We start from the raw sequence: 12,550 nt of genomic DNA on the forward strand, positions 1-12,550 counted from the left end.
TTTGAGAAGTTCTTTGTAGATCTTGGATACCAGTCTTTTATCTGTAGTGTCATTTGCAAATATCTTCTCCCATTCTGTGGGCCGCCTCTTCATTTTTTTGACTGTTTCCTTGGCTGTGCAGGAGCTTTTTATCTTGATGAAGTCCCACAAGTTCATTTTTTCTTTTGTTTCTCTTGCCTTTGGAGATGTGTCATGAAAAAAGTTGCTGTGGCCGATGTCAAAGAGGTTGCAGCCTATGTTCTCCTTTAGTATTTTGATGGATTCCTGTCTCACATCAAGGTCTTTCATCCATTTGGATTTTTATCTTTGTGTACAGTGTGAGAGAGTGGTCAAGTTTCATTCTTTTGCATGTAGCTGTTCAATTTTCCCAGCACCATTTATTGAAGAGACTGTCTTTTTCCCACTGGATGTTTTTTCCTGTTTTGTCAAAGATTAGTTGTCCAAAGAGCCAAGGGTCCATTTCTGGGTTCTCTCTTCTGTTCCATTGGTCTATGTGTCTGTTTTTGTGCCAGTACCATGCTGTCTTTGTGTGTTTTAGCTACACAACATAGTATACCAGAAGGAAACTTAGTGATACAGTAGTGCTTTATTTTAAACATTACATGTATACTTTTAAAATTATGTTGAATTGTTAAATTTAATCAAATTTAAAATGTATGAAGATATTGATACTACCATGGAAAACTGTTTGACAGTATCAACTAAAGCGAAATGTACAGCCACCCAGCAAACATGTGGACATAGAACCAGTAGAAATGAGTGCTTATGCCCACCAAAATACATGTAATAGAATGTTCATAGCATCATTATTTATAATGGCCCCAAAGTGTAAAACCTGTGTCCTTCAAATCAGAATAGATGAAGAAACTGGTATAGTAATACAGAGCAATAAAGCATGGTTAAAAAGTAAAAAAGATTGAGATTCTGGATAATGTTGAACAAAAGCTAGAAACAAAAGACTTCATTTATATGTTGTTCAAAAACAGATAAAAGATGATATGTGGTGGTAGAGATAGAAGTAATAGTCTACCTTTGTGGGATTATTGACTGGATAAGTATAAGTATATGGAGGACTCTTCTAGAGTATTGGATATATTCTGTAGGTTGATCTGGATGGTGGTTACATGGGTAAATACATATGTAAAAATTAATTGAACTGTGTACTTAATATTCGTGTACTTTTCTTTATGTTATACTCCTCACTTTCCACCTCCGTCATACCTGAGGCTCCTGAGTCTGCAGTTGCTGGTACCTTCTGGGGAGGTGGCTCCCTCTGCTGTACTACCTTTTCATGTATTCTAGGCAAAGCCTTTTTGGGTGGCCGAGGGCAGGAGGTTTATTTTTATTGTTTGTTTTGCTCCATTATTTAGTTCTCTTCCATTCCTCTTTCATCTTCCAGGCATTTATACTTTAAATTTCTTTTTAAAAATGATAAAAATGACAATAGTATTATTATATTTAAAAAGTTAGGGTTCACTTATAATTACTTGAATATTCTCATTTCTGCTTTTCTCAGTTGTAACTAGGTATGACTAAGCATTGTTGCGTCTCCCAATGGAAAATTTCATTCAGGTTATATTCCTATAAATGTGGATTTATAGCAGTATATCTTTTTCATAACTGAAGAAATTTGGGTATGGGCTCTTTCTTGGCTTGATGAAAATGTCTTAAGTTGTATGGTGGTGATAATTATACAACTCTGTAAATATACTAAAAACCTCTCAATTGTACACTTTAAGGGTAAATCTTATGGTATGTAACAAAACAAAATTCAGCCAAAGTTTAAACATAAATTGAGAAACTCTCCTAAAATGTAGAAAGAACAGGACACTGAAAAGATGAAAGAAAAAATAAAAGACAGCGAGAAAAAATCCATAATATCCCAGAACTATATTAGAAGTTTCAGAAAGAAGGAGAAAGCAGAAAATAAGAAATTAGCAAAAGAAGAATGTGAGACTTTCCCAGATGTGAAGAAAGACATAGTCAAATTGAATAGGCTTACTGAGAAGAAATTGGAAAGAATCAAAAGACCTCTAAAGTAGTCATAATCACTGTGAGTCCTTAGAGTACAAGAGAATAAGATCCTAAAGGCTCCCAGATGGAAAAAAGAAGCTCATCTACAAAGGAACAGGAATGAGACTAGCACACATTCTTTATCAGCAACCCTGAAAACCAGAAGATAATGTATAATGCATTAGTGGCCACCTGGAATTCCAGACCTCAATAAACTATCATGAAACTTTGAGGACAAGAAAGCACCTTTTCAGGGATATGAAAACTCTGCTTTCTTCAGAATTCCTTTTCTGAGGTTACTTAAGGATGTCCAGCAAGAAAAGGCAGTATACCAAGAAAGAAAAGTTAGAGATTTAATGAAACCATTCCAACAGAGGAGAGCAATAAAAGGAGTTCCAGGTTGCTGGCTATGCAGAAAGGCCTAGAAAACAATCTGCCCAGGTTGGCATTGGAGAGTTAAAGGTTTGACAGTATTCAGGGAGGGAAAAACCTACAGACTTCAAAGATAGGATACTGTATTTGAGGTTAGAATACTTTAAAGCTTTGGTTAAGGCAGATAATGCAAAGGACGGAAGGAAAGGAGGGAGGGAGGGAGGAAGGAAATATGCCACGAAGCATTCTAGGAACAAAGTGTATTATATGCATAAGGAAATGTAATCATAGCACATAATTTGACTCTCATTAATAGTTATGTAGTTTATAACTATTGATTGCTTTTGAACTTTTTTTAATGTTTTTTTATTATATTATGTTAGTCACCATACAGTATATCTCTGGTTTCTGATGTAAAGTTCGATGATTCATTAGTTGTGTATAACACCCAGTGCACCATGCAATACGTGCCCTCCTTACTACCCATCACCAGCCTATCCCATTCCCCCACCCTCCTCCCCTCTGAAGCCCTCAGTTTGTTTCTCAGAGTCCATAGTCTCTCATGCTTCATTCCCCCTTCTGATTACCCCCCCTTTCTTTATCCCTTTCTTCCCCTACCGATCTTCCTAGTTCTTATGTTCCATAGATGAGAGAAATCATATGATAATTGTCTTTCTCTGCTTGACTTATTTCACTGGAGGAGATAATGAACTTTTTTAATGAAACCATAAAAAAAAGTGCATAAGACTAAATTATGGTTACAGAACAACATATAAATGCCAGTCGTCATGACAAGATAAAAATAAAAGTACAAATGATTTGCAAGATGAAAGGGGGAAATAAAAAGTACGGGGGAAGTGTAAGGGGGGCTATTATTCTCTTCTTAGAAAATGAAAAGCTGAAGGATACCATCTGTATTTGACAGAACAAAAAAGAAAGTTTTAGTATATAATGTAGGTTACAAAGATAACCAACAGATGGGGCAAAATGTTTGAAATCTTTTGTCTGCTTATAGACTATCTCACAATCTCTTTGTTGTGTGTTCCTAGCCCTTCTTATTTTTTTCTGTCATTCTGCTGGAGTAAGGAGAGGATATATATACTCGGTCTACTCTCTGAGCCTTTTGTATGTTTTGTTTGTTTTAAAGATTTTATTTATTCATTTTAGAGAGAGAGAGAGCACAGAGGGAGAGGGAGAAGCAGACTCCCCACTGAGCAGAGAGCCCAATGTGGGGCTCGATCCCAGGACCCTGAGATCATGACCTGAGCCGAAGGCAGACACTTAACCGACTGAGCCACCCAGGCACCTCTGAGCCTTTTGTATGCTGTTCACAAAACTCCTAAACCATCTTTCATGCACAAGATTCTGGCTCTCTTATGTCAACTCTTGCATTAACATTTGGAATTTTCTCTGATGGTGCTGCCTACCAATCAAAAGTTTAATTTTAGTAGAGTTGCCACCTTTGATATATATATCATTGTGGGTGTTTTTGCTATGATGTGTATACATTCCTTGAAAAGTGGTTTTGCAAAATCACATACTAGGAATCAGGGTTCATGATAAAAAAAAGTACCATTAGCAGAGGCCCATTCAAAAATCTTTGCAAATTAATAATCGGAGCACTGACCAAACCAGGAAGAATCTTGATAAAATACCAGCATAGTTAAAAAGATATGCTCAATTTCTAGAAATAAAGAGATGTTACAGCTTATACAGGACTTTATGTGAACAAAAGAGTTGAAGGCAGCTCACTGGAAGGGGATGTGAAGAGGACTAAAGCTATTTAGTTGCACTGAAGATCAGGGAGACTCAAACAGGAAGCACTTCCAAGGTGGCACGTGGCCAGGCAGAGCCAGGAGAAAGAGCTCGAGCTGCATGGGCACTGCATACAGTGCTCAGCTCTTCTCGCGGCTTGCAGTGTTCAGCTGTGTTTGTTTACTTTGTGTTCAGCTGCTGTTATTAGGTGGCACAAAATGTTGAAATAATGAGGGGAAAAAATGAACAGATGTGACTTTTGTGTAATATTGAAACTATTCTGTTTGCCAATTGTGTATGAACAAATAAACCAGAGTTTTAGCAGGACATCTTAGATTTAAATATTTTAATCTATTGCACCTTTATTATATTGGAAAAATGATTGAAAAGGAGACAAATGAAATGCTGATTTCTGGGAATGCAAGACTTAAAATACCTAAGTTTGTTTATTCAAATTTCATACACTGGCTTTTCATGAAAATGATGAATAAAAAACTTGCAATGACAGTATTATCATTTCTCATGCCAAGAGCTTTTAAAAAAATGTAGTAGCTAAATATGCTATTTTAGACAAAATTTCTGATGGTGGTTACTTTCTACCATAAGACACGGTTTTATGATTAAATCAAACCCAGCACTGACAGAATATTCTTTATTTTAAGCATATCAACAAAGAATCATATATGTGTATGTATGTGTAGATATTTTAATTATATTTTAACAAGCCACAAAACAGGTTGAGAAAATTATAATTTATCAAGTGTGTGTAGTAAATGGAAAAATAGGCTCCACGATGCATTTGAATTCAGTTGAATTCAATATTGTAAGGATTGCAAACAATATCAAAATGTTAAATCCTTTTATTTTCCAAATCTGTCCACTTTCCCTCGAGATAATTATATTTTAATAAGGATTTAAAAATATAGAGTGACTTGATGGTCGATGTTTTTCTCTTAGCTAAATCTAAGTAAGAAGCCTATTTCTCTTTCTTAAAAACTCTTAAAAAAAAAAGCCCAATAGCTTTTCTTACTTGAAAACTATTTTTTAGATTTCAAATCATCATCTTTCAAAAAGTTGCTATATATTATGCAGTCTTGATTTCAAATAACCTTTGTTTTTATGACTTCAAAAAGTATGTTGCAAGGCCCTCTGAATGGACATTTTAAAATCACCATGTAAGTCTGCATGACAAGCTTTTGTTGTTGTTGTTTTGTGGTGTGAGACATGAAGACATGTCCTGCTACTACTTTTTTAGCACCTGCCTCTGGTTGCTTGCTGTTTTAGTCGGTGTGAACCGAGCAGCTTTCTTGAGTCATCAGTCTCACTGTAGCATTTTTGGTAGTCGATTAGTTGATGTCCATTGTTTTATGTAAGGTTGTGATTAAATTTAAAATTTTGAAAATCTCACTAGCCTATTTTTTAAGGCTACGTCATCTGTGTGACGTACTTTTTTACTGAATTCCAAGTAGCATGTTATGGAGTTAAAAGAAATCTGCTATCAAGATGTACTTAATGAAGTGTTACTGGCATTTGTATGTAAGAAAAAGCTATTATAGAGGGGAACAGAATAGGCATCAAAGGCAAATAATTACTAAATTCACAATGTAGTGTTTTGTTGCATTTCCAATTACCTAATTCTCTATACTCATTTGTTTCTTTGGCTCACACGCCTTATGTGGGCAGACAGTGTTACGTAAATATGATGACTAGAAGCTGAGCTAGGAAGTGCTGACTGGATAAAAAGTTCAACTGTGTTTTTGAATGAAAAAAACCTCTTCTCTTTAAATTGAACATATGGTTATTACAATAGAAATCTAAACAGACCTTCTGATGACTTTCTCCGATGATTTCCATTTCTTGTGGTCTCTCTAAAAGACAGTGAAATTACAAATGGGTTGTATGTATTTTGAGCTTAATTCCTCCTCCTTAGTTAAGGAGATAGGGTTGGACAGTTCGGCAGTTTTGAGTCTTAAAAGGCCTTTCACGCTTTCAAGACATTTTGTATTTTTCCTTAGCAGTTTTACTGCAATCATGATTAAGTAATTATTTGTATAATTGTTCAATGAATATCTCTCTTGGTTGACTAAGCCCTATGTGTCCAAGAACCAAGTTGCCATCACCAGCAGTACAATGTGTAAACAAATACATGGAGGTCATGGCAATCGTGGATTGAACCCATTTCACTTGAACATTTTTTTCACGTATTTAGTGTTAATATTTAATTGGCATTAGAAGATGTCATTGTGTAAATAAACATGTTATCATTTGCACAAAAGGCCTCCATCCTTAAATGAAAATGATATGTTATAGACTGAATTAATTAGGAGGGCATCAAGGAACTATTTGTCTTCTATATTTGTTCACTGTGAGGAAAAAGAGTTTTGTCTGATTTGTTCACAGGTTTATTTCTGGCAGCAAGAAGAGTGTTTGTTACAGAAATATGTATTGAATCAATGACTTAGTTAAAGTAATGGCACAATTTAATAATAAGAAAGTAAACAACCTAATAAAAAATGGGCAAAAGATTTGAACAGACACTTCACCAAAAAACATATAGGATGGCACATAAGCACGTAAAAAGATGATCAACATTACTCAACATTAGAAAAATACAAATTAAAACTACAGTGAGGTGTTTCTACACACATATTAGAATGACTAACATAAAAATAACTGGCAGAAGGGGCGCCTGGGTGGCACAGCGGTTAAGCATCTGCCTTTGGCTCAGGGCGTGATCCTGGCATTATGGGATCGAGCCCCACATCAGGCTCTTCCGCTAGGAGCCTGCTTCTTCCTCTCCCACTCCCCCTGCTTGTGTTCCCTCTCTCGCTGGCTGTCTCTATCTCTGTTGAATAAATAAATAAAATCTTAAAAAAAAAAAATAACTGGCAGTAACCGGTGCTGGTGAGGATGTGAGGTACTAGAACTCTCATAGGTTGCTGGCAGGACAGGATGCTTTGGAAATCAGTTTGTCAGTTTCTTATAAAGTTAACCAAACATACATTTAGCATATGACCCGGCAACCTCAGGCCTAGAAATTTACCCAAGAAAAATGAAACCATATATCCATATACCCATACTTACATGAAAACCTGAACACGGATGTTTGTGAAGGCTTTATTCATAATTTCTAAAAATTGGAAATAGTTCAAACGATCACTAAATGGTGAATGGATAAATAAATGGCTAAATAAACTGTGACATATTCATACAATGGAATATTATTCAGCAAGAAAAGGGGAGCATACTATTAATACAAGCAACAATATGGATGCATATCAAATGCATTATGCTAAAGTGAAAGAAGCCAGAATCAAACGGCTCCATACTGTATAATTCCATTTATATAACATCTGGAAAAGCTAAACTGCGGGACAGAGATCAGATAAACACAGCAAAGTGCTTAGCAAGGGCTGGGGTGGAGAAGGAAAATTGACTACCAAGAGGGGGAACTCTTTGGAATGATGGAAATGTTCTCTATCTTGACTGTGATAGTGCTTACCCAACTGTATGCATTTGTCACAATTCATAGAGCTGTACAATAGAAGGGTGAATTTTACTGTATGTAAATTATACCTTAATAAACCTGACTCAAAAACCAGACAAAGAAGGAGTTGATGAGGGGCGCCTGGGTGGCACAACGGTTGAGCGTCTGTCTTCAGCTCAGGGCGTGATCCCGGCGTTAAGGGATCGAGCCCCACATCAGGCTCCTCTGCTATGAGCCTGCTTCTTCCTCTCCCACTCCCCCTGCTTGTGTTCCCTCTCTCGCTGGCTGTCTCTATCTCTGTCGAATAAATAAATAAAATCTTTAAAAAAAAAAGAAGGAGTTGATGAGGCTCTTCTCTGTAAGTAGTTAAGCAAGTAGATGATTAGCTTGCTGCCCTGAGAATCAGGAAGGAACTCAGACTTTACCAAGGAACCAAAGAAATAAGTGAGACTTGCTTCGTTACTTATCATCGCACTCTTCTTATTCTTCTTGTCGCAGGCTTATAAGTTTCTCATGGCAAGGTCTTTAGTTTTTGTGTATTGTGATAAAAAAAAAAAACGTTTATTATGTGATACCTGATATTTAGCATTGTGTAAGACACCCAACTCCCAGTGCTTCAGGTGGGTCTGATAGATCCAGCACATGCCTTGTTTGCCACCCTAAGAGTTGCTATGAGAATCAAAGGTGGCATGCTTGCACTGTGTATACTGTAAGGTGCTAAATAAATATAGGTGATCTCATTGCCAAATATTAAACCAAGATATAATAAACAAACTTGGATTTCAGGCATTGGAGAGCAACCCACAAACATGGTATGGATAGGATTGTAGGGAAGATTCATCTGACTTGCATCTGTGTTTGGCCCCATTGCTGCCTCCTTGTCCAATGGAGAGAATCTGGCATTCAGGAGTTTTGTCCATAGCACCCATGAATGGCAGGAATGCAGTTTGACACATTGCACAATGTGAAGGACTCAGTCAAAGGACTGCAACAGGCAAATGTTGGAGTTAGAGGCTCTGAAGGAGTGAATCTTCAACAGACATTTTGTTTTTCTGTACTATCTCTAGTTTTTTGTGAGATGGGCTCTTTTTTTAGTCTAGGTGACCATTTCAGTCAATGTGCTGTATCACTCATGCCCAGTGTTTTCTTCTGACGCCTCATCTTCCAGTGTTTTTGCCACCCCAGTTCTCCATAGATTTTTATTTCATGTAACAGCCAGCTTTGATCCTCATGAATGTTGTCATGAACCCACTGATAATCAGTGATAAGATTTTAGCCACGGTTGTAACAGATTTCTCTTCTTACTTTCTATACATACACACACCACTAGAAATTTTGCCTTTTTGCTTCTTAGATCGCTATGTACTCTGCTTGGAGAGGCACTCTATGTTGAGCTCAACAAATTCTTATTTATATGACTTTGGGAACTTATTTGTGGGGCATTGCAGAATTATAAAATTAGTTCTACGAGTAATATGGCCTTGGCCAGATCACTTAATATCTGTTTCTTTACTTAATATCTCTATGTGTTTTTTTTAATCTTTTAATTTTTATTTATTTACGTTTTAAAGATTTATTCATTTATTTTTAGAGAGAGAGCATGAGTGGGAGGGGCAGAGGGAGAGAGAATCTCAAGCATACTCCTTGCTGAGTGTGGAGCCTAATGCGGGGCTTGATCTCATGACCCTGAGATCGCGACCTGAAGCAAAACCAAGAGTCAGACACTTAACCAACTGTGCTACCCACGTGCCCCAGTTTTGTTTTGTTTTTTTTAAGTGGGCTCCATGCCCAGTGTGGAGCCCAATGCAGGGCTTGAACTCATGACCCTGAGATCAAGACCCGAGCTGAGATCAAGAGTTGGATGCTTAACCAGCTGAGCCACTCAAGTGGCCCCTGTTTCTTTACTTGTAAAAAGCAGGTAATAGTTTCAAATTTGCTACTGTCACCACATTGTTGTAAGAATCATAATAGCTTAGGAAAGCTTGCAGCCAGCTCTGAAGTTCTGTGCCAATATGAAGCAGTACAATACTATTATTAACGGCATTCTTCTCATGATTTTACTACTGATAAATTATTATGTTTCTCCAGGGAGAGTCACTCCGGGGCAGCTCATGTCCTATATTCAGCTCTTCAAGAACAACCTCAAAGCTTTAGTGAATCACTGTGGGCTCCTACAGCTTGGGCTGGCCACAGTTCAAACTCTGAAACACCCGCAGACTGCCAAGTGGGACAACTTCCTGGCTTTTGAAAGACTCCTTCTCCAGGTATGTTGCTATGGGAGTTTCTTGGGATATTGATAATTAAAATGCTCGCTTCCGGGAAAAAACTTTGATGTTTATTGTAGTCTTAGTAATAAGTCATAGTGTTGACATATGCTCTATATCATATTCTCTAAGAGCCTCCAAATTAAAATTATAGTAGAAATTTTCCATACCTATTTTTTGTTTGTTTTTCGTTTTGTTTATATTTGTTTTTTTGACAGTGACATCTTTGGCTTCTCCCTCAATACCAAGAATGTTTTTTGAGCATTTGATTAACCTCTTTTCAATTTTATGGCGTTTGACTTCTCTTGATCTTCGTGATATCTTCATTCAATCCTTGCTACTTTCCTTGCAGAATATTACTACTATTTACATTTCTTCTGACATTAAGTAGTCTGTAATCCTCAAACAACATATAGCATGTTGCTTAAAATGGTGCTTAGTAAAAGATGAAGGAAGGCAAACTACATTTGTGAATGTAGTGAATTTGAAGTGATTGATATGGGGTTAGGACCTTTTCATGATTGATGAAATATTTTCATGGAAAACTTAAAAAATTATAAAGCATTTCAAATGGAAATAAAATAATATGACATGTCTATATGTACTCTCTACAGACTCAATATAATTTACCAATTTTTATTTTTATTTTTTTTTTTTTTTATTTTTTTGGGCTTTAAGTTCTGGGTAATATACCAATTTTTAATATATATTTTATATCCTTTTTCATTAAAGAAATAAAACTAGAAATAAAGTTGAAACGTTCTGATACTTGTACCCTTCCTTGCTATGATTCTCCTTTTTCCTTTCCCAGAGGTAATCACAAACTCGATTCCTTGTTTTTGTGTTTTAGTTAAATACTTATTTACCCGTAAATAATACGGAGTATTGTGCTCTGGGTTTTGCTTTTTATGTAGGTAATATTGTACTATAAATATTCCTAAACAACTTGTGTTTCCCTCTCAACATTGTATTTTTAAGATAATTCGAGTTGACGTATATAGATCTTGTTCGTTTATTTAAACTATACCATACTATTTGATTATATGAATATACAACACTTTATTTGTCCAGTTCATATTGGTTTATAATTAGGCCATTCCATATTCATGTGTGTGTGTGGAAGGGTGGGTGTGTGGGTGGAGAGGGAGAGAGAGAGAAGAAAGAAGAAATAATGTGAATATCCTAGACCATGTGTTTTGATGTACATGTGAAAGAGTTTCTCTAGAATATGTATTTTGGAAAGGATGTTAGATTGTTGGAGCATGCATATTGTTGAATTTACTAAATATCAACAAAGTGATCACCAAAGAGGTTGACCTAGTTGACCCTTCTGCTAGGCATAGATGACATATTTTTTCCCTACATAGTGTCCAGTACTCAGTATTTTCAAATTAGAACATTTAAAAAATAGTAGATCAGTGCTATTTCTTTATATAAGTTTGCAGTTCTCTGACTACTGATGAGGTTGAACATCTTTTACAGTATTTATTGACTCCTCAGTTTTCCTCTTCTGCCAATTGCTCATTCTTATAGTGCCCATTTTAATCTATTGGGTAACAGAAAAACTGTCTTATATCACGCAAATATGTCTCTGAAGCTATGGTTTGTCTTTTAACTTTAATATTGTGACGGAATATACATAATGAAGAAAGCTATCCTTTTTCTGCTTCTTGACGTATGTTGACGACATGAGCATTTTGTGATAATGAAGAGAAGTCACTGAGATCCTAAGGAAGACAGACAGAACCTGGATCTTTAATGACTTTGAACCTTAGCTCAAATATCTTGTTTTGTGAGATAATAATTCTTCTCACTGTTCGAGCCACTTAAAAAAATGTTGGTTTTCTCGGGGTGCCTGCTTGGCGCAGTGGGTTAAGAGTCTGCCTTTGGCTCAGGTCATGATCCCAGGGCCCTGGGATTGAGCCCCACCTTGGGCTCCCTGCTCAGTGGGGAGCCTGCTTCTCCTTCTTGCTTGTGCTTTCTCTCTCTCTCAAATAAATAAAATCTTTAAAAAAATGTTGGTTTTCTCTTATTTGGAGCCAAAAGATATTCATCTTTTTCCTACTGATACGTAATATGCTAAAATCCCATATAATAGTGGGTTTATTTCTCAGTTTCCAGTCTGTTCCAGTGGCCAGTTTATCTATCACAGAATTAATACCACAGTGTTTTAAAATCAACATGTCCAGTTTTATGCTTTTCTTTGTAAGAGGGAATTACTAGATTTATTTATGTGTATTTTAAAGATTTTAATACCATTGTGAATTGAATTTTTTAAGATTCAATTTTCTGACTGTCCATTGCTGACATACAGGGATACTCTTCACTTTTGCCTGGTAATCACATGTCCATCAACTTTGCATTTGCATTTGTATTTGTATTTGTTTCTTCCTTTCTACACTTTCTTGATACCACTTTCTTTTTTAGTGCTCTAACCAGATACTAGGACACTGTTCAATAGAGGCAGTGAAAAGAGTCATCTTCATCTTATTCCTGACTTTAAAGAAAATGTTCTAAAATTTTACCATTAAATATTATGTTTGCTGGGTTTTTTTTTTTTAAATCAGGCTAAGAAAGTTCCTTCCTAAACCTAGTTTACTGAGTCGTTGTTTTGTTGTTGTTGTTGTTTTATCTTGCATGAGTGTTGAGTTTCATTTCT

At 36.2% G+C, this 12,550-nt stretch overlaps 1 protein-coding gene across 1 annotated transcript in view; it reads left to right on the plus strand.

Annotated features, from left to right (window-relative positions):
- SCFD2 (sec1 family domain containing 2) overlaps positions 1-12,550 on the plus strand; it is a 432,813-nt gene that overhangs the window by 98,906 nt on the left and 321,357 nt on the right. The window contains exon 4 of the mRNA XM_045815929.2: positions 9,716-9,891. Coding sequence (XP_045671885.2) covers positions 9,716-9,891 — 176 coding nt within the window. The remainder of the gene's footprint in view (positions 1-9,715; positions 9,892-12,550) is intronic.

This window comes from Ursus americanus, chromosome 8, assembly GCF_024610735.1.
Source record: "Ursus americanus isolate L20-20 chromosome 8, mUrsAme1.1.p, whole genome shotgun sequence".
Classification (NCBI taxonomy): domain Eukaryota; kingdom Metazoa; phylum Chordata; class Mammalia; order Carnivora; family Ursidae; genus Ursus; species Ursus americanus.